Source organism: Miscanthus floridulus, chromosome 7 (assembly GCF_019320115.1).
Source record: "Miscanthus floridulus cultivar M001 chromosome 7, ASM1932011v1, whole genome shotgun sequence".
In the NCBI taxonomy this organism is placed as follows: domain Eukaryota; kingdom Viridiplantae; phylum Streptophyta; class Magnoliopsida; order Poales; family Poaceae; genus Miscanthus; species Miscanthus floridulus.
The window spans coordinates 27200267-27222408 of NC_089586.1; the positions used below are offsets into that span (position 1 = coordinate 27200267).

A 22142-nucleotide genomic window follows, 5' to 3' on the forward strand; every position below is an offset into this window, starting at 1 on the left:
AGCGGCTGAGAGCAACCATGCACCCTGTGAGCTTCTGTATATCATTACATAGGTTGGCTGTTTCATATTGGTAATGGTGGAGACCTTATCAGGATTGGGTTCGATACCACAGGCGCTAATGATGTAGCCCAGGAGTATGTCGGATGGAACTCCAAAGATGCACTTTGAAGAGTTCAACTTCCATCTGTATCTTTTCAGGTTGGCAAACATTTCTTCGAGGTCGACGATGAGATCGTCGACGGTTTTGGACTTGACGACCACATCGTCGATGTAAGCTTTGATGTTGCAGCCTATCTGTTGGTCAAGGCACATCTGGATGGCCCTTTGGTAGGCCACCCCGACGTTTTTGAGTCCGAAGGACATGGTGGTGTAGCAATACGCATCGAAAGGCGTGATGAACGATGTTTTGATCTAGTCATCCTCTTTGAGAGATATCTGGTGATAGCCAAAGTAATAGTCAAGGAAGGAAAGGAGTTCCTAGCCGGCGGTGGAGTCTACAACCTCGTCTATCCGAGGCAGACCGAAGGGGTCTTTAAGGCAGTGTTTGTTGAGATCAGTGTAATCAACACACATTCTCTATTCTTTATTCTTTTTTGAATAAGAACTGGATTTGTTAGCCACTCAGGATGATACACTTCTTTAATAAATCCAACAGCTAGGAGCCATTTTATTTCTACCCGAATAGCCTCCTTGTCTAGCGTGAATCATCGGAGTTTCTACTTGATCGGTTTGGCGGTCGGTGAGATATTCAAGGAGTGCTCGATCTTCTCTCGTGGTACCCTCGACATGTCTCTAGGTTTCCAAGCAAACATGTCGGCGTTGGCACATAGGAAGGAGATGAGCGTGCTTTCCTATTTGGGGTCGAGATGAGCCCCAATCTTGATGGTCTTGGTGGGGTCATCGAGGCCGAGGCCAGCCTTCTCTGTTTCCTTGGACTTGGCGAAGGCACATGGAGGCTCCAGCGCTGGGATCTCTAGGTCGTCGGCGGGCACCGTCTTGGCGTCGGTGACCATGCTAGCTATCTAGATAGAGAGGTTTGGCTTCGATGAGGGCGAGACTCTCTGCTTCACAGGCATAGGCGATGGAGAGGTTGGCCCATAGAGCTAGAACTCTAGCAGGCAAAGGCATCTTTAGTACCAAATAGGCATAGTGTGGTATGTCTATGAACTTGGTCAGAGCTGGCCAACCAAGTATGGCGTGGTAGGCGGTGTTGAAGTCGGTGACGTAGAAGTTGATGTACTTGACACGGAAGTTGCTAGCCATGCCGAACTATAATAGGAGGGTGATGTCTCCCAGCAGTTTGGATGCCCTATCGGGTACGACACCCTAGAAGGAGGAGTCAGAGGGAGTGAGGTCTTCTATTCCAAGGCCCAGCTCCTTCAGGGCTCCAGTGAAGAGGAGGTTTAGAGCGCTTCCGTTGTCGATGAATACTTTCCTAAAGAGTACTTTCTTAATGGTGGCATCGAGGACGAGGGGGAAACGCCCTATGTAAGGGATGTCTACCCATTGGTTGGCCCTGCTGAAGGTGATGGGGACCTCAGACCAGGAGCGATAGCTGGGGTTAGAGATGGTGTCTTCTGTGTTGATGATGAGCACCCGGCGGGCGGTGAGCTTTCGATCTCTTTGGCTCTTGGTGGTAGTGAGGCCCCTGAAGATAGTGGCGACCATCTTGTCGTGATCCTAGAAGGCGTTGTTGTTATCCCCAGGTGGTCGACGACCTCTGGCTTCGTCGTCGTTGTCGTCGTCCTTCTTTTTGGCCTAGAACTCCTTAGCCAAGCCAAGGTAGTCCTTTATCTTGTGCTTGCTGTTCTTGTGGAGGGGCACTAGCCTTCGAGGATCTTCTTATACTGCTCATCATAGTTGCGTTTGGCGCAAGGTTCATCGACAACGACGATGATGTGGTTTGGTCGGCGATGGTGATATTGACCAGCTTTGGTCCCTTTTGGCCGATCATGGCCGCTGTCCTGATGGTGGCCGTGGTCATCGTAGCAGCGATCACTGTGGCGTCGTTCATCACTACAGCGAGCTGGGCGGTGAGTGCCCGTATCCTCGTTGAAGTGAACTTTGGCTTCTTCGGCATAGGCATACTGATCAGCGGTCGTAATCATCTCGCCAATCCTCTTTGGTGGCTTGCGATTGAATTTGGAGCGAAGGTCACGATGATAGAGTCCTCAAATGAAGGCGATGATGACTTCTGCTTTTGTGATATTGGGAATAGAATTCCTCATCTCAAAAAATCGCCTGATGTAGCTACGGAGAAGCTCAAACAATTTCTGGTAGATGCGATTCAGATTGTGCTTGGTGCCTGGCCAAGTACACGTAGCCATGTAGTTGTCAGTGAAGACTTTCTTAAACTGTTCCCAAGATCCGATGGAATCTGGGGCGAGGCTCGTGAGCCAATTTATCACGGTTGGCGCGAGCATGACGGGAAGATAGTTTATCATGACACTGGTATCTCCCCCGGCGACGCGCACAGCGGTGGCATAAGCTTGAAGCCGCTGCGTGGGGTTCATCCATCCTTCGTAGGGCTCGACCCCAGTGATTTTGAAACCATGGGGCCACTGGAGTGTTCGGAGTGCTCTTATGAATGCTCAGGGCCCTTCAGGATCGTCACCGTCGTGATCGGTGACATTACCAATGTTAAGCGGCTAGAGGGCTATGTCTAGATTACCGAACTCTTGCTTGTATTCTTGGCGTCGGCCTACTTCCTCTTCATGGTGGGAGAAACAACGCTCATCGATATGACATTGCATGTCCCTGAGATTGTTGATGTGTGCCCGGACATCTTGTTCCACTTCTTGGTCGTGTTGGCGAGGGTAGTCGATGCGGCTCCCCCTAGCTCCCCCCTAGAGGGGTTGTCCGTCATCACGATGCTGGTCGGCGAAATGGCTTCTGCTAGGGCGATGATTGGTTCTTGGCGCGGCGGATCGGTGAATCGAGCTTGTCTAGTAGGAGGGTCCCTGATCCTAGCAGAGCTCGTTGACCTGGCAGTGTACATCTTTAAGCATCATGGCAACCTTGGCGACCTCCGGTGTTTGCTTGAGCTGAGCGATCTTATTAGCAGCCACAGCCAAGTTGGTGCTTGGAGTCTTGTAGACATCATGACCGTCGACACGGATGAATTCATCATCGAGGTTGCGGCGGAATGGGCGTGGCCTCCCTTGCGAGTCGAGCTGTTCTCCATTGCAGGTAGCCTCGGCTAGGACGATGGCGGCCTCATTTGCTCAGCGCTACGCATGGTTGGTGTTCCTGTTGACACGAGCGACGCGGTCCTCATCGGTTTCCCCATCCCATGGGGGGCTGTCGACGTTAACATTGAAAATCCCACCTCCCGGGAAGGGTGGGAAAGGAGGTTGGACGGCGGCGGTTTCGGCGATAGTCTCCGTAGAGCCCTAGGACTCAAAGTCTAGGTTTTCCTCCATGATGGTTTGGGGGGATGCTTCGGGATGTCGACCGATTTGCAGCATGTTGATGGTTGACGAGAGCTGGTCGACGATCTAATCGGCAAGATGATAGAGGTCTCCCACCTGGTCGGTGAATTTGCCCCTTAGGGCATCTTTGTAGGAGGCAGCGATGCTGGTGAGCCCAAAGGGTAGGGCTATAACCCCTAGAGTTTCCTTATCAGCCTTTGATAGATCAGAATCGGAGGGTGATCGGTGCTGAACCAGATTAGTTAGAGCCGATTCCGCGATGGAGAGGCAGTCAACGAGTTTCTGGCCAACCTGATCGATGGATTTGATCAGATCATCGTTGTTGAGCGGCTTCCTCGGGTAGCGGGGGAGCAGGCGGCGAGTTGTTGATGAAGACGACCTCGGAGGCAGTTTCGAGATCGGATCTGCTATTGCAGGTGCTAGTGTGGCCGACGTAGAATCAATCTGCACCGGATCGATGATCTCTCCGTCTTCGTCAGCATTGATGACCCAGGAGATCGATCCGACCGTAAAGATCTGGCTAGGCTTTGGGAAGGACGAAGAGCCTACAAAACATACCATCTTGTTCGTCATAGAAACAACACGCACACCTCTACCTGGTGCGCCAACTGTCGATAAAAGATGTTCATCAGTCCTTTGAGGGGTATCCTACGAAGGTAGATTGATCGGCCGAGGTGCGCGTAATCAAGAACAAGAAGGCAACAGAGACACAAGAGTTAGATAGGTTCAGGCTATCAGCACGACGTAATACCCTACTCCTGTGGTTTGTTGGTTTGTATTGGCGATTGTATGACATTGCGTGTGTTTTGAGGAGGTCCCTGCCCGCCTTATATAGTCTGGGGACAGGGTTACAAGTCGGTTAGATCTAGGAGATAACCAGAAAGTAATAACAGATTTCATGAATCATGGGATCAAACGTATCCTAACAGATCTCGTAGTATCTTGAGGATATCTCCCCTGTGTCTTGCGGGGCGCGCCGAGCAGCGCCGTGCTCTGCAAGGCTTTGTCTTGTGGACTAGACCACCCTTGGGGGCGTAGCCCATGTAGTCTGCCGTGGGTATCCGGGGTCGTACCCCCACATCTACCTAGCCTGGCACCTTAGTTGCTTAATTATGATCTTTTGTAAGGTGTTTGAAAAATTAGATAGATGGGTGTAGTGTTGGCTAGTCCGAATAGTTTTAATTTCGTATTTGTTTTGGTTAGTTAGCGTGATTAGTTTTAGAAAAAACTATTCACCCCCTCTGATCGGACACCTCGACCCATCAAAGGTTGAAATGACCTTAGATGGAGCAAACTTTTGTATGTTGATAAATTTTCCAATTGAATCTTCAACTTATAATAACATTAGGTTGTAATTTAAATTGCCCTTTGATGTTAAATAATAGAAATCTAAACATAGTTCAGTACCAAAGTTTAATTTAATAAACATAGAAAAAGTTCACAAGTTAATACCTAATAACATGGAAAGGGATGTCGACAGAGCCATTAAATTAAAATGTAAAAGAGGGATATAGAAGTGAATTGTTCAAAATGGCATGTGCTGTTGTACCAACATTAGGCTCATATGTACCCACTCCATTCCAAATTATTTGATGTTTTAGCTTTTTTTTAGATATCTCGCTTTTCTAGATACATAGCCTTTGCTATGCACTTTGATATATATTATATCAAGATAAATATGTAGTAAAAGCAATATATATAGAGAAAAGTTAAAATAGCTTATATAGTTTGAAATGGTGTGAGTATAATACTAGCTCAAGATCATGGCATTACCAACAGTGTTTTTTTTTTGCTGGAATAGTATTTTTTTTTCATAATAATTCAATCAGAACAGCGTTTTTTAATCAATTCAGTTAAATTTCAGCGAGCCGAACCGACCAAAGAGAGGTAATGCATGAGAAAAATCTTCCCGTATGATTGTGCTCCTAGGAAATTTCTTAATATACTTCCAAACACGGGCGGACCTTTTTCCTAACGTGACCTTACTCTGTTCGTCCAGATCTACCCATCACAAGACCTGGCCACTTCGTACAAATCTCTGCACCAACTGAGCCATTCTGGCAAAACTGAATGCTCACGTCTGCCTATTCGGGACAAGATGCCAATCAAAATCATCCGAGTTTTTTCTTGCTGGCTACTGCTGAGAGCCATTCTGGCAAAACTGAATGCTCACGTCTGCCTATTCGGGACAAGATGCCAATCAAAATCATCCGAGTTTTTTCTTGCTGGCTACTGCTGAGGCTCCGTTTAGTTCGGGAAATTTGGAAATTTCGCTACTGTAGCACTTTCGTTTTTATTTGACAATTAGTGTTTAATTATGGATTAATTAGGCTCAAAACGTTCGTCTCGCGATTTCCAACCAAACTATGCAATTAGTTTTTTTTTCGTCTACATTTAATGTTTCAATACACGTATCGCAAGATTCGACCGTAATATCTAATGTAGCACTTTTTGGAAAACTTTTTTTTAGCTAAACAAGCACCGAATATGCAGGGGATATCAAGATGGCAGCAATTCAGCGTCAAGCCATCTAGGTGATCTAGCTAGCCTTGCGGTTCTGCAAGCCAACAAGAAAGCGACAACTCGACGCAACAGACACGTCGCTTGTGATTTGTGAGCCTCTGACCCCTGCCCCCTTCTCTGCGCTCTGCAATATTGTCGCTGTCGCCACAGTTCCCTTCCCGCCACCTTACCAGCTCACCTCCATTTATTGCTGCAAGAAACCAGCTGCGCGCTCTTCAAAACACTACTCGCTCGCCGTCAGCTGCATCGCACACACACTCCCAATGGCGCCGCCGACATGCCGTTCTGGGGCCGAAGCCGCGCTGCTGCTGCTGCTGCTGGTGGCGCTGACGGCGACGAGCGGCATCGTGCGGGCCGCGGCGCCGCGGGTGCCGGCGGTGATCGTGTTCGGGGACTCCACGGTGGACACGGGCAACAACAACCAGATCCCCACCCCGCTGCGCGCCGACCTCCCGCCCTACGGCCGCGACATGCCGGGCGGGCCGCGCGCCACCGGCCGGTTCGGCAACGGGCGGCTGCCCCCGGACTTCATCTCCGAGGCGCTCGGCCTGCCGCCGCTGGTGCCGGCCTACCTCGACCCGGCCTATGGCATCGACGACTTCGCGCGCGGCGTGTGCTTCGCGTCCGCGGGCACTGGGATCGACAACGCCACCGCCGGAGTCTTGGTAAGTGCCCCGCCGACCGCCGTACGTCCCCAACCGATTGTTGCTCTTCTTTGTCGATACATCAGCTGTGCGCGTAGTCTTTACACTTCACTACCGAGTAGTATCGCCACGCACGCGTCTCTGCAGCACAGAATTGTGCGCGGCTCATTCGCGTCCGAAAAGCAGAGAAGTGTGTGGTTCGTACATACACTTGAGCTTTTTCCTGCATATACACTTAGGTCATGGAGTGTAGCTTGCACATTATTTTTGCAAAACAGAACAAAAGGTGGTGTATGGCACACTTTTACACATCGAGAATTGTGTGTCTCATGCATTTTTGAAAGTAAAAGAAACGAAAGGGAGTGCGTATTGTTCAGAGTATCACCACGGCCTTCGTCTCAAAGAGAAAAAAAAATTCTATGTTTGGTCTAAGAGCCTCTTTGATAGATTAGAACTAATAGCCTACTAATAATTAAAGTTAATAGTTAATTAGTTCGCTAACATTAGCTAGACTCTTTGGATATGTGGGCTAATAGATCTATGATTCATGGCAAAATCTTTTCTACCCTGTGTATACGTGCACAAGGCATGGAAGGAGTAGGTGGGTGGGACATTATGGTATTTTCTCAAACTATTAGTTCCTTTTAGCTTCTTTATTTTAAACACCTAACGGAATATAATTGGATGACTCGCTAACAATTGGCCTCCTTGTTTGGATCATCTAGGACCAATTTTTAGCGGCTAAGGGCAGTCCCAATGGTGCATTGATGATGGTTTCTATCCTCATTAAATGACTTGTTACGTAGGCAAAATGCTGACTTGGCAACGTAATTAATGAAGAAAGAGAGTAAAAATCATAGAAATGGTTTCTTCATGAAGAAACCAGGTCTACTCTTGACCCAATGCACCAAGAAATCATGAAATCGCCATTGGGAGAAACCACCCGTTTTTAGGGAGCTCGTGTCGCACTCTCATTGGAGGAAAAGATAGAGTTGGGAGAGAGAAAGAGAAAATAGTTATTACTTATAGAAACCATGAGTTGGAAAACAGTACTTTTTTGGTGCGGTATCCTATGTTATAGAAATTTTTTTTCATTGGGACTGCCTTAATAACAATAAGCTCTACGAACCCAAACAAGATCTTGTTTGAATCTACTAGCAGTAAATAGTTAGATGGCTAACCGTATATAATTAATATTAGCTAACTAATTAATAGTTTGGTATCGTTTGGATCCACCAACTGAAAGATGGATGCATTGATGAGAGGGTCTTGACCATGACAATCCGGCCGTGGTAGTTGAGTCGTGTTCCCGCTTCGGCCGCCGCCGCTGGAGACATCGATGTGGCGCGAGCAGCAGGCAACGAAGTGGCGCGCGTAGTCGGCGTTCTAGAAGCCGACGAGGTCCGCGTTGAGGAGGCCTCGAAGGAGATCGTCGCGGACGGAGACGGCGCTGAAGATCTCGGGGGAGGGGAACGGCGAGTGGAGGAAGAACCCGACGCCGGCGCGCGGGAACTTGCAGTGGAGGAAGGTGGGGAGCACCCAGAGGTGGTAGTCGTGGACGATGACAAGGTCGCCGTCGTCCGGGGAGAGCACCTCGATGCCGCTATTAGCGAACTGCATGTTCACCGCGAGGAACGTTCGGTACGTACCGGCGTCGAAGCGCAGGTCGCCGTCGTGGGCTGGCGAGAGCGGCAGCAGGTAGTGGACCAACGGCCACAGGTAGTGCTTGCGGAAGTCGTCGTAGAAGTCGCTGTGGCGGGCGCCGCCATCGAGGTACACGGGGAGGCAGGAGAAATTCTCCATGAGGTAGTAGTCGAACTCCCCGTGCAAGTGTGTCGCTCCCCCTGCTTGTAGCCACAGCCCATCGGCCCCGTCCTCCACTACAGGCTGGTGGCGCAGTGCAGGCACCACTACACCAGTTTGTCTTTCTCATTGTCGGTGCCGGCGCCGCCACATCCGTCGCGGACTCCGCTGTCGTCGTCGTCGGAGGAGGAGGCGGTGGAGACTTCTCCCTCCTGGGTTACGTCCTCTTCGGCAGGTACACGTCGAAATCTAGCATGGAATCCAAGATCGAGCTGTCCGGCGGGGGCTCCGAGTCCTGGATCTCCTGTGGGGGCGGTTGCTCTTGCTCGGAGACGATCGTCGTTGTCATCGCTGGTGTGGGAGGTGCATGTGCACCTGCTCTAGCATCACCATTTTATTCGCTAGCCACACTTAAAAATCTCCGCGATTTATGATGTATCAGCTGTTTTGTTGTCTTCACTACCGCCCGAATAGTATCGCCATACACGTGTCTCCACGAATTAGTGCATAGTTGAGGGCACGAATTAGTGTACAGTTGAGGGCACATTTTACTTTCTCCACGGTTCACTCGCATTAGAAAACTGAGAAGTGTGTGGTACATATACTTGAGCTTTTCGTGCATATACACATTGACTGTGGCTCATACATTATTTGCAAAATTTAGAGAACTATTATTAGTTGACTACTAAAAATAGTAGACACTTTCGTTTCTGATCCACTGGTTAAACTTTAGCTGACTAAATTTAGCTACGGTAAATTCAAACAACCCACGGCTAAACAGAACTAAGGTGGTGTTTCGATCACCAGTCCTCAGATTAAAGTTTAGCATCTAAAGTTTAGCCCCTAAACTGTAGTCCTGCTGGGCTGCTTAGATCCATAGACTAAACTTTAATCCTCTAATTTACAATGATTGATTTGCCCTCATTTAGTTATCTATGCATAGCCATGCATACGAGCGGCAAGGGTATGGGGCGTCCAGTGTCCGTCTCGAGGGAGTTTAGCCCGTTTAGGGTCTCTTTAGGAGCAAAAGATTTTAGCCTAATTTTTAGCTATTCGCTCATTTTTAGCCTTCCAGTTTGATTCCTATGATAAGAAAAGAAGGACTAAAAGTGCAAGACTAAAGTTTTGCCATGAGATCCAGACAGGGCTTAAGCTTTAGCTGGAGGCTAAAATATACCCACTCTCTTTAGCTGTTTCAACCCAGCTAATGATAGCTAAAACTGACTAATGACCAAATTGTCCTCGCATATTTTTCCGCATCCGTGCGCTCGGGGCTGCTCGACCGTTTTCATTTTTTTCCCAATCCGCGTGCGGCACCGCTTCCCGGCGATTTCTGTATCCGGCGAACCCAGCGACGCAGCAGCGGGCACAGCGGAGTTGTCCAAAGAGCCAAATGGTGGCCGCGATGCGGGTGTGGGGATGCACCCGCTCTGCTGCCTTGCCGGGGAGATGGAGGGAGGAAGAAAGAGCAATAGGGTCAATAAACACCCATTAGCTAGAGGATCAAACAGTCCCGGATAAACTTTAGCTGGTTAAACTTTAGCCAGCTAATTTGTCTAGCTAAAGTTTAGCTGGGGTGAATCCAAACAAGATCTGAATGCATGAGATGCGAAAATTATCGATGTGTATCAGTGTGTATATATCAATGTACACATAATGTATGAACCACACATAAATTTGCGGTTTAGTCTAAAGCCTCCTTTAGATCCACTTGCAGTAGTTCAGAGCTAGTAATGTACCTTAGTTCATGACTAAGAGAATGTTTGGAAATAGGTGTAACTCTACTCCAGAAATTTTAGTTTTTTTTAGCTGCTCCATAGTGGAGTGTGTACATGAGATTCAAACAGACCTATTAGTTGACTATTTTCACTCAATTGAACAGAGAATTGAATGTGTCTTCGTCGAGAGTCAACACATCCAATTCGCTCCAACCTGCACCGTTTCTTTCGGTCCTCTGACGGTGAATCGGTGGTCGCGTCCGGCGTCCACCTATCCTGCCGATGATAGGATGAATATATGGACGGACCACTCCCAATTCGGTAGTACTAGTTGCCTATGAGCTATGACACTGTGGTGTACTGCATCAGCATATGTACCCTGCCTGCGTGCTCCGTAGGTAATAACCTCGTGAGGCGGCAGAGGCACGGCCCACCCACCGCACGGTCGGTCGGTCGATGCCTCGGTGCAGTGCGGCGCGGCCCCGGTTTTGCGGTTTTGAGCTGTTTTCTCAGGGAAACCGAACTGATGCAGCAGATGAATGCCACCCTTGCTGATTACTCCTATCCTCAGCGGCGAATCTAGACTAAACTGCTACCGAGGTCGCTGAGATTCATGAACTCAATCTGATGGGGTCGTAGCTGGCCGGAATACGCGGTATTCTACTGATTCGTACAAAGTTATCGGGGTCGCATGACCCCGACACATGCACTGTGGCTTCGCCGCTGCCTATCCTACTTAGGGCCCGTTTGGTTTCGCAAGATCAACTCCCCGGAAGAATTCCGACTGAGAATCTTTATTTGATTTATATAAGCTTTTGTTAACTGGAATGATTCCTAGCGTCAATATGTAAACGAACGAGCCCTTAGAAAATTCAGCTTCGTCGATCATGCAACCACTTGTGCCGGCCCGCATTTAGTACCACTACCTGGATCTGGATGGGGTATGTTCTTCTCGAAGCAGGTCGCAGTCCACGAAGCTTGCATTGACAAGCATGTCTCGCCTAATGACCGCTAGCTGTTCCTGCGTACTGTGCATGATGAACCGGTCCTGCATGCTGCATGTGCGCTGACCAACGGCGTTTCACTAGTCAGTGATCCCGCTGTGGAAGGAGGTGGACTACTACGAGGAGTACCAGCGGCGTCTCCGTGCACGCGTGGGTGCGTCCCGCGCCGCCGCCATCGTCGGCGGCGCGCTCCACGTGGTGAGCATCGGCACCAACGACTTCCTGGAGAACTACTTCATGCCGCTGGCCACGGGGCGGTCCGCGCAGTTCACGGTGCCCGAGTTCGAGGACTTCCTCGTCGCCGGCGCGCGGCAGTTCCTGGCGCGGATCCACCACCTCGGCGCGCGCAGAGTCACCTTTGCGGGGCTCGCCGCCATCGGCTGCCTGCCGCTCGAGCGCACCACCAACGCGCTCCGCGGCGGCGGGTGCGTCGAGGAGTACAACGACGTGGCCAGGAGCTTCAACGCCAAGCTGCAGGCCATGGTGCGCGGCCTCAGGGACGAGTTCCCCAGGCTCAAGCTTGTCTACGTCTCCGTCTACGAGAGCTTTCTCCGCCTCATCACAAACCCACAAAAGTTTGGTGAGCATGCACCAATCTCATTTCGTTTGTACGTAGTAGATTTAATAGTCATCCAAGGAGATTCCTTCACCCTTCTGCTCACACGTACGTCGCCATTATGCATGAACATGGCAGGGCTGGAGAACGTGGAGGAGGGGTGCTGCGCGACAGGCAGGTTCGAGATGGGGATCATGTGCAACGACGACGCGCCGCTGACCTGCGACGACGCCAGCAAGTACCTCTTCTGGGACGCCTTCCACCCCACGGAGAAAGTGAACCGGCTCATGGCCAACAACACCCTCCAAGCGTGCTACCAACAAGGCGTCCTGTAACGTAGAATATACTCATATATACATAGTACGTATTCAAAGTAGCGACGGAATTAAGAAATTGGAAAAATTATTCTTTCTGTTTCTTCTTTGCGAGTTTTTTTTTTAAGAAAATGCAAAAAAATATTTCGGCCTCCACAAGGGTTGCACTCAAGCATCATCACTGAGATTTGAAATGCACAAACCCTGTTTTCCTGTAGAGGATGGCATCAAATGGTTAGGGCCGGATTGGCTATTCGTTCTATTGTCTAACTGTGCTGAGGAGGTAAAATGTAACGATCCACATTCTAAATAGATAATTAACCTTAGATAAGTGAGTCATCAGTTTCTCTTAATTACAACAGGATAGATAATTGATTCGCATTGACATAAAAATACACAAATCATGTATTAATCTTTAGAAATTCTTCTTACATGATTAAAGCCAAATTAGCTTCACAGCACACCACGCAACATCCTATACATTTCTAGGTACACTAGTACACACCACTGTGGCAACTATTTCACCAACTCTTGTACTAGTTTATTCACAGGTGAGCTGCCATGCCCAGCCAATCATGTTGCAGCAGCTTGCCGCACCACTGCACAGACCTTGACCAAGCTGGCAGGTTCAGGTAAATTTCGCTTATTGATTATTTGTGTGGCTTATAAGCTGATTGATACTATTTTATTTAAAAAAATATTTATATTATAATTGATAAGGATAACTGATATGATTTAGCGAACGAGGTATATCTAGTAGAGACTGGAGAAGAGTACTAGTAAACCAGGAGTGAAAGTGAGAGGAGCAGCCCCCATACCAGTTCTGAGCGACATGGGTTGAGGAGTGAAAGGGGCTAATCAGTAAGAGAGTCAAGAGAAGTGGCCAGGTGAAGGTCAACCAAACAATGAAGAGGAAGCAGTGTTAATCAAGATATGCAAATAGAAGGGGTGCTCGTGAGGGAGCACAAGCCTAAGCCTGGAGCTGAAAATCTCCAAGATTAAGGTGAGGTTTCACCTTGTCGGTGTTTCAGATGGGGCCCTCAACCAACCAGTAAATGTGAACTGCGTGCCCCTAATCCTGAATGATGATGCAAAGAGACACAAGGTTTATACTGGTTCAGGCGATCGATGCCCTACGTCCAGTCTGAGAGATCAATCTTGTATTCCTTGCACCGAGGTGCTTGTAGCAGGGGGTTACAAGTTGGGTGAGAGAGGGAGCTGATCCCAAGTCTCGGCGAGGTGTCGTGTGGGCTGCTTGAGACGTTGCTCTCAGGCGGCTGGGATGTGTGCGTGTGTGTTACAAGGTGTTCTTCTCCGTCTGTCCCCCTCTAAGTGGCCCAAGTCCTCTCCTTTTATAGTTGAAGGGAGGACAATGGCAGTACATGTGCTGACTATACGGCGTCGTGCCAACAGGGATGGTGTGTCCGAGCCCTGTGGCCTGTTCCTGTGGCGGCGTGGTCGTCGCAGTGGTCCGTCCTTGGAGTACTGGGGCGACGTGCTGGTCACGTCCGACCCTGTGCGTCATGGGAGCCCCTGGGCTGTCTCGGAGCAAGCGCGGCGGCCAGGGCGCGGATTGCTGTGGCGCGTGAGGCCGAGGCTCGGTCGGTGCCGAGGCTGCACCGCAGTGGGGGGTCTCGGCGGGCACGAACCCCGAGATAGCCGAGACCTTGGTGTACAGTGCCGAGGCCCCGAGAGGGCGGCTGATCTGGCGCGCTGGCTTGGAGGCGGTGATGACCCGAGCCAAGTTGTCCGCACGATGTTGTTTTCGAGGAGGGGATCACGGGGCGCAGTGTAGTGTGGGCGCTGATCATGGGCACAGTGTCAGAACACAGTGGCCGGTAATCCCCGCCGTGCCCTGTCCCAGCTAGTATGGCGTTGGTGCGACCTCAGGTCCCGTCGGTCATTCTGTGGTGTCGAGCCATCGTCCGGCTGAGATTGCGGGAGTGGTTGAAGTATTAATGGGACATGACGGGCTGTCGGGGAGACCGGCCAAGGCGGGGGCGACGGACTACGGATAAGCTGGCCTCGCGCGATATGGAGAATGAGGCCTCGCGCGAGATGGAGAGTGAGGCCTCGCGCGAGACGGAGATCGGACTCCTTGCCGAGGCCTTCCGTGAGAGGCCTCGTGCGAAGCGGAGATTGTGTTCCCTACCGAGGCCTTCCGTGGAGAGCCTCGAGGCGAGGCGGAGGGCCTGGCAGGCTCGGACGTGGTGGGTGAGGGGCACATGGCTTACCTTCTAGCTTTGTTTTTTGATGGGACTTAAGTGACCCCTTTGATGTTTGCTCGGGGTACCCCGTTCTACGGTACCCGACAGTAGCCCCCGAGCCTCCGGGGGAGTGTGTGCACTCTCCCTGAGGGTTTGCCGAGGCTTGGTTTGTACCTGCTCCCGTAGGAATTGGGTTTCGTTTCTTAAGGTTTCGGTGGGTGCGCGTGAGCGCACCCGCCGGGTGTAGCCCCCGAGGCCCTGGAGGAGTAGAGTTACTCCTCCAGGGCCTTTTTCCATTTTCGCGTTTGAGCGAGGAGTTTTTATCACATTTGCCGAGCCCATAAGCGCAAGTTCGGGTCGCGGGGGTCTCGGCGAGGCTGCAGGAAAAGGCCTCTAGCCTCCGCACGGAGCGAGAGGTCCGTCAGGGGTCCCCCTGACTTTGGGTACGACCCTCACGCTTCCTTTTCGCTCAGAAGGAGGGGTGGAATGTGCCAGGCTACCCTCGATGGGCACGATCGTGGGCACTTCCGGTGAGCTGTTATCGGGTAGTCTGAGTGGAGGCCCAAACCCCGTTCGCTAAGGGTTGGCTAGCGGTCCGGAGATGCACTCGAAGAATACCAGAGGGTTTCTCTAGTGGGTGCTGAGGCCGTTCGCTGGGCCTCGGTGGCTCAGTGCCTCCCTATGGTGGGATCCCATTCGGAGACTTCCCTACCGGTCTCGGACATGACTTAGGACACCTCGAGTGATTGTTCGCTCAGGCCTCAGCCATTCATAGGCTCGCCCCAAGGTCGTCCCTGACTCTGTTGCCCTAGGGCGGCTGTCGAAACCTCTGGAGGCCCAGCCTTCGAACCCCTGGACCGTAACGGGCTTGGTGCCCTTTAATGTGTTTGTAACGAAACTTCCAGCGTGGACTTAGACCGTTTGTCTTTGTCTTGGGTGCAGGAGGAGCCCCCAAGCCTCCGCCAGGAGCAGGAGGGCAGTTAGGGGTCCCCTGACTTTTTCATCCGACCCTCACACATCCTTTTCGTTCGGACGGAGGGTTTGTTTGCCAAGCCCATTCTGGTGTGAGCCAGAGCCGCTGGTCTCGGCAAGGTTGCAGGAAGGGCCCCTAGCCTCTACGCAGAGCGAGAGGGCCATCAGGAGTTCCCCTGGCTTTTTATACGCCCCTCGCGCGTGAGGGTTTGTTTGCCGAGGCCCCTTTGGGCGTGAGCCCGGGTCGTGGGGTCTTGACGTATCTACAGGAAGAGCCCCCTAGCCTCTGCACAGGGTGAGAGGGCCGTCAGGAGCTCCCCTATCTTTTTGTATGACCCTCATGCTTCCTTTTCGCTTAGAAGGAGGGTTTGTTTTGCCGAGCCCCTTCGAGTGCGAGCCGAGGTCGCTGGGTCTCGGCAAGGTTGTAGGGAGAGCCCCTTAGCCTCTGCATAGAGCGTGAAGGCCGTTGGGGGTTCCCCTGACTTTTTGTACGACCCTCACGCTTCCTTTTCGCTTGGAAGGAGGGGTGGAATGTGCCTCGCTACCCTCGGTGGGCACGAGCGGTGGCACTTCCGGTGAGCTATTATCGGGTAGTCCAAGTGGAGGCCCGAACCCCATTCGCTAAGGGTCAGCTAGCGGTCCGAAGACGCACTCCAAGAGTACCAGAGGATTTCTCTAGTGGGTGCCGAGGCCATTCGCTGGGCCTCAGTGGCTTGGTGCCTCCCTACGGTGGGATCCCATTCAGAGACATTCCTGCCGGTCTCGGACATGACTTTGGGCGTCCCAAGCATTTTGCTTGCTTGGGTCTCGGCCCCGTATAGGCTCGCCCGTGGTCGTCCCTGACTCTATTATCCTGGGGCGGCTGTCGAAACCCCTTAGGGCCCAGCCTTCGAACCCCTGGACCGTAATAGGCTCAGAGCCTGGTTCCTTCATATGAAAGGAATAGGCCCGGGGGAATATCTTCCCTGTTGGCTTGGCAACGGGTGGCGCGCCTTTTGAGGCGGTTTTCTAGGGAGGCAAAACGACTCCTACTGCCGTAGTGTCCAGGCATGACGTGGTGGATGGGACATAACTGTCCTCGCATTTAATGAGGAAGTCGTGGGCGCATGGGCCGGCGAAATCGGCTCGTGGTTAACTGCGTCGGATCAGGGGGGGGACTTCCCCGATTTCGTCGCCCGTTCATTTCACCTCCTCCCTACATAAATACCCGAAGAGTCTCGCCCCTCCTCGTCTTACCTTGCCTGCATTAGCACTGCCTCCGTCGAGCCGTCGCTAGAGCAGCGGGTGCCGGGAAGAAGAGGGGAGAAGAGCGAGCCTAGGGAGAAAGCGAGAAAAAAGCGAGAGCATGGGAGAGAGAGAAAAACTCACCGCCGCACCCGATTCCTCTATCGCACCCATGGTCGGCGACATCGTCGTTGTCGAGGCAGACCTCTGGGACCCGTCGGAAGTCACCGAGGAGATGCTTCAGTCGCTTATCGACGGTGGACTCCTTCGCCTGGTGATAGACCCCAGCAGGCCAGAGTGGATTGCTTCGTACGGCGAGCCAGAGTCGAGGCCTCGCGACGGCTACGTCATGAGCTTCGTCTCCTTTCATGAATACGGCCTCGGCGTCCCGGTGGATCGATTCATGCGGGCGCTCCCGCACTACTACGGCGTGGAGCTCCACAACTTCAATCCCAACTCCATCGCTCAGGCGGCTATCTTTGTTGCCGTCTACGAGGGGTATTTGGGGATTGCTCCCCATTAGGAGTTGTGGCTCCACCTATTCTGGGTGGGGCACACTACCATGCTGACGGGCACATCGGGGATGAGGAAGGCGACGAGGGCCAGCGGCTGCACTCTCCAAGTGCGCTAGGACCGCCTACACCTCTACATCCTGGCCCAACTCGCGTCATCCAATCACCGGTGGTACACGAGTTGGTTTTACCTTCACAACGATGACGGAGGACTTCCCCCCTACACTGGGCGGATTGTGGGGAGTTGCCCAGAGAGATGGAAGTATGGCGTCCTGAAGGACGACCAACCCAAGCTACAGCCGCTTCTGGAGGGGCTGGCGAGGCTGCGGGGCCATGGTCTCACTATGGCTATGGTCGTGGCCGCCTTCCACCACTGGAGGGTGCTGCCGCTGATGGCTCGGCGGCGACGGCTGTTCGAGATGAAGCCGGGTAAGCCCATTGAGGGCATCCGGATGTCCTCCTCTGCCCTTTCCGACGAGGAGATTCTTCGTTGGGTGGGGGAGACGGTAGAGGCGAAGCTGAGGGGCGGCAACTTGACCCCTATCGCGATGCGGCCATCGCGGGGGTTCCTCTCGCTGGTAAGTTATGTGCCGCTGTAGCCGCTGTAGCCTCTGAGCCTCCTCAGTCTCCCCTTACCCCTTGTTCCCTTATGCGCATTCATCGTTCTTGCAGGGGATGAGGGACGTGCGCTCCTCTCCGCCGCCCATTCCTGAGGATGCGAGGCGGCGGGCGATCAACCGCGTGCACGCCGACACGTAGAAAAAGCAGAAAGACGCTAAGGCGGCGAAACGCACGAAGCAAATCCTCGCGCGCGAGGAGCTAGATAAGTGCCGCCGTCAACAACGGAAGGATGGTCTCCCGTTGGAGGAATCCCCATCGTCGTCGCTGTCGATGGAGGCCTCGGACGGGGATGATGGGGGCGAGGTGGGGCGAGGTCCCCTAGACCACCTTCTTGACGTAGTGGAGGTGGTGCCCGGGGCATTGGCAAGCAGCCCGGCACGCCCGGGAGGAGGAGGAGAAGTGGACCCAGGGTCGGCGGTTGCCCGCTCTGGGGCCGAGGCCGACACGCTAGAGGCGCGGGCGTTGGGCAAACGCGCCGTCAGCCCAGTGGGCTCGGCGGCTATGGTGGAACAAGTGGCGGTGGAGGCAACGCCACCACCCCCGCAGAGGACCGAAGGGGCGCCGGGGTCCATTGAGGGCCGACCGGCACCGATGGACACGGAGGCGACGCCTCTACCGCCGCCTCCGCCGTTGCAGACGAGGTTTGCCGTGGCGAAGCGGTTGCCGCCCCGTTCAAGGTAATTGTATTTTTGGCAGGGTCATAGTGCCTTCCGTTCGCCTTTTGGTCTCGCGCTGACACTGTAGGTTATTTTTCCTTAGTCGGAAGCGGTCTGCGAACGAGCTTCCCTTGGCACCCCTTAAGGCGCTCAAGGCGAGCCCCGGCTCCTCCACCCACTAGGTGGTGGAGGCACAAGCCGCTATCCAACGTGGCGCGATGTCGGCGAGGGTCGACCCAAAGGAGCCGGCCGCCCAAGGAGGGGCTGCCGAGGTGACCCCTACACAGACGAGGGAGGGAGTGCTTCCGCCCCACAAGGGTGAGGCTCACGAGTCGGATGGGGCCGGCGTGCCCTTGGTTGCTAAGGCCCCTGGGGTCTCTGAGGCTGAGGCGATGGAGGCCAGGGCACCCAAGACCGCCGAGACCGCGGTGGCCGTGGTCGGTGTTTCTACGTCCACCGAGGCCACGATGGCGGAGGCCGGAGCCCCCAAGACCGTTGAGGCCATAATCTTGGGGGCCGAAGCCCCCGAGATCACCAAGGCCATTGTGATGGTGGTGGGGCCGTCTGTCCAGGAGGCGGAGATGAAGGCGGCGGAGGCCTCGGTGGCGCCCTTGGTTCAGGGGCCGCCGTTGTTGCGAGAGAGCGCCCGGGAGGCGGAGGTCTATCCGATCTCCTCCGACGATACTTTCCGGGCGCGGGAGGTGGTCGACGCCGAGGATGCCAGTGCCATGGAATAGCCGGCACCGATCTTAGACGAGGGAAGCTCAGCCCTCGTGCGGGCGCGACCCGAGCCTCGCGGGTGGGATCACCCGCGGGTACTGTGGCGGAGCCAGGACAACCCTGAGGGGAGCCTCTGTTCGCCCTTGAGGACGCAGCCGAGGGTGGGCGCTGGGGCACCTTCGAGCAATACCGCCAGCTAGCGGAGCGGTCGCTACGGACAGCCCTATCCGTGGTGGCCGACGAACTGCCCAGAGTCGCCCAGGTTCGCGTTTTCCTTTCTCGCGCGACGTTGTCCTTTTCTGGTTTCGTTGCAATCAATGACCCCTATTCTGCTTCCCCAGGAGCTCGAGACTCGGTCCCTTGGGAAGTCGGTCTTTCTCCGGCAGGAGAGGGGCATCTAGGACCAGCTTCAGCGGCAGAAGGGCCTTCTTGCCGGCGCCAACGAGCTCCTGTCGGCACAGAGCGCGGAGGTAGAGGATCTCCGCCTTTGTTGTGCCGACGTGAAGGTCGAGGCAACCACGGCCCATACGTAGCTTGCCCCTCTAGCGGCGTGGGTCAAGGAGTTGGAGGAGGAGCTCACCCGCGTGGTCAGCGATCGGGATGCCTTCAGGGGCCGAGCCGTTGAAGCTACGGCCTCGGCCGCGGCTCTCGCGAGGCAGCTGGGGGCGGAACAGAGGGTGCACCAGCTGATGAAAGGTGCCTTGGACGAGGCCCTTGCTGCAGCTGAGGCCTCGCAAACCGAGGCTATAGTTTGGAGGGGGACGGTCGAGGGTGAGTTTTAGTCCCCTCATTTTGTTTTCTTTTCCTTATGTTTGCTCCCTAACTCCCTTGTGTGACGCAGAGCTAGGGAGTGAAGCTTCTAGGGCAGCCGAGGCTTCTTGGGTGAAGGGTCGAGATGGCGACTAGAGAGGGGGTGAATAGTCTTTTTTAAAACTTAATCGCGTTGGCTAACCGATACAAATGCGGAATTAAAACTATCGGTCTAGCCAAGACTATACCCCACTCTATATGTTCACTAGCACCTTGCAAAGATAACAATTATGCAACAAAGGTGCCAGGCTAGTTAGAGCTCTCCTAAACAATTCTAGGAGCAAGGTTACACAAACCTATGCCACTAGTACTTTAAGCAACAAGGGAGCTCCTACACATGCTAGTAAGCAAAAGCACAAAGCTAACTAAGCTCACTAGCAATGCTCAATAACAAGGCAATCAATGCCTAATTAGAGAGCGCAAATACTTAGCTACACAAACTAAGCAATGTGACTAACAAGGTTACTAAAACCAAATTAGCCACGCAAGGGAGCTACTTCTATGCTACACAAGCAAGAAGGTAATTAGCAAGCTATACAAGCTATCTAATTACAAGAGCAACTACACAAGCTTAATATGTATAAAAGTAATTGCAAGCTTGTGTAATGGGGATGCAAACCAACGGGAAGAATAAGGTTGACACGATGATTTTTCTCCCGAGGTTCACGTGTTTGCCAACACGCTAGTCCCCGTTGTGTCGACCGCTCACTTGGTGGTTCGGCGGCTAATTGGCATCACCCGCTAAGCCTGCATGTTGGGCGCCGCAAGAACCTACCCCTTGAGTGAGGGTAGCTCAATGACATGCTTTACTAGAGTTGCTCTTCGCGGCTCCCGCGGGGCGAGCATAATGCCCCTCACAAGCACTTCTCCGGAGCGCCGCACAAGCTTCTTGCGCGCTTCGACGGAGACCACCACCATGCTGTCTAGGAGGTGGCAACCTCCAAGAGTAACAAGCACCACCGGCTTGCAACTCGATCACCTAGTGCCACTCGATGCAACCTCACGATGCAATCGCACTAGAATCGCTCACTCACACAATTGGATGATCGCTATCAAGTATGTGTGAGATGGAGGGCTCCCAAGCACTCACAAGCATGGACACTAAGTCCCTTGAGGTGCTCAGCACCAGCCATGGCCGAGGGCCACTTCTATTTATAGCCCCAAGGGCTAAACTAGCCGTTACCCCTTCACTGGGCAACGGTCGGGCCGACCGGACGCTCCGGTCGTGTTGACCAGACGCTGGACCTCAGCGTCCGGTCGCCCGCAGATGACCACGTGTCCCGGTTCCAACGGTCACTTGACCTGACTGGACGCAGCAACTTCAACTGATCGGACGCTGGACCCTCAGTGTCCGGTCGTTTCCAGTAAGCTCCCGAGCATGACCGGACGCGTCTGGTCGAACGCGATCGGACGTAGCACCAGCGTCCGATCACTCTCCAGCTACTGCTACACTCCACATCAGTGCGATCGGACGTAGCCTGCCAGCGTCCGGTGCATTCAGATCCAGCGTCCGGTCAGTTGACCGACGCCAGCATCTTCTCCATTCTCTTCACCCTTGCTCAAAGTGTGCTAACCACAAGAATTTGCACCCAAACCCATCTCAACCCTGCAAACACCACCTCCTTTGTAAATGTGCTAACACCACCAAGTGTACACCACCATGTGTATATATGTTAGTATTTTCACAATCATTTCCCAAAGGATGTTAGCCACTCAACTTGCCACGCCACTCGATCCTAGCGACAATGCAAAGTTAGATCACTCGGTTTGCCCCTCTTGATAGTACGGCCATCTATCCTAAACCCGGTCATAAACTTCTCTACACACCTATGACTGGTGAATTGAAATGCCCTAGGTTATACCTTTGCCTTGCGCATTCCATTCCATCTTCTCCAACGTCGATGCAACACATGCACCAACACGATCAACAATGATACGATCCACTTCATATCATCATGTGATCATATTGGTTCATCGATCTTGACTTCACTTGCTCTTCACCGTTGCCATCGTCCATCGGCGCCAAGTCTTGCTCAAGCTTCACCGCCACGCGGTCCATCACTCCAAAGCCTTCGACTTGCCCTTCACGCTTGCAACCGGTCCATCAAGTCATGTCTTGTCTTGATCTTCTCCACCTTGATCACATGACTCAATGTCATGTCTCATGTGCATTTAAGCTCCTTCATCATCACATGTGTGAGCTTTGCAACATCTCCAAGCCATTTTCACCTTCATGGCATATGTTGCTCACACACATGTACCTATGGACTAATCACCTGTGTATCTCATATAAACACAATTAGTCCACCTAAGTTGTCACTCAATTACCAAAACCAAACAAGGACCTTTCATTGGGTCGAGGCCCAGCGCTTGAAGGAGGAGGCCGAAGCCTCCAGGGCCGAGGCCCTACGCTGGAAGGAGAAGGTC

General features: G+C 52.9%; 1 protein-coding gene across 2 annotated transcripts; it reads left to right on the top strand.

The window, feature by feature from the left end:
* Positions 1-6167: 6167 nt before the first annotated feature.
* Positions 6168-12143, top strand: LOC136462915 (GDSL esterase/lipase At2g04570-like). 2 transcript variants are annotated; one of them, XM_066461963.1, is made up of 3 exons: positions 6168-6619; positions 11208-11703; positions 11818-12143. In XM_066461963.1, exons 1-3 carry the CDS (start codon positions 6218-6220, stop codon positions 12012-12014), a joined length of 1095 nt encoding a protein of 364 aa, XP_066318060.1. In that variant the 5' UTR covers positions 6168-6217; the 3' UTR covers positions 12015-12143. The 2 variants fall into 2 exon arrangements, with proteins under 2 accessions (XP_066318060.1, XP_066318061.1); XM_066461964.1 differs by having other exon boundaries at positions 11212-11703.
* Positions 12144-22142: the final 9999 nt, after the last annotated feature.

What these genes read in the sequence shown, in the direction of transcription:
- LOC136462915 (XM_066461963.1), top strand. Translation starts at nt 6,218, where the DNA reads ATGGCGCCGCCGACATGCCGTTCTGGGGCCGAAGCCGCGCTGCTGCTG. An exon ending in ACGCCACCGCCGGAGTCTTG is followed by an intron (nt 6,620 to 11,207) that starts GTAAGTGCCCCG and finishes GCGTTTCACTAG; the next exon opens with TCAGTGATCCCGCTGTGGAA. An exon ending in CACAAACCCACAAAAGTTTG is followed by an intron (nt 11,704 to 11,817) that starts GTGAGCATGCAC and finishes TGAACATGGCAG; the next exon opens with GGCTGGAGAACGTGGAGGAG.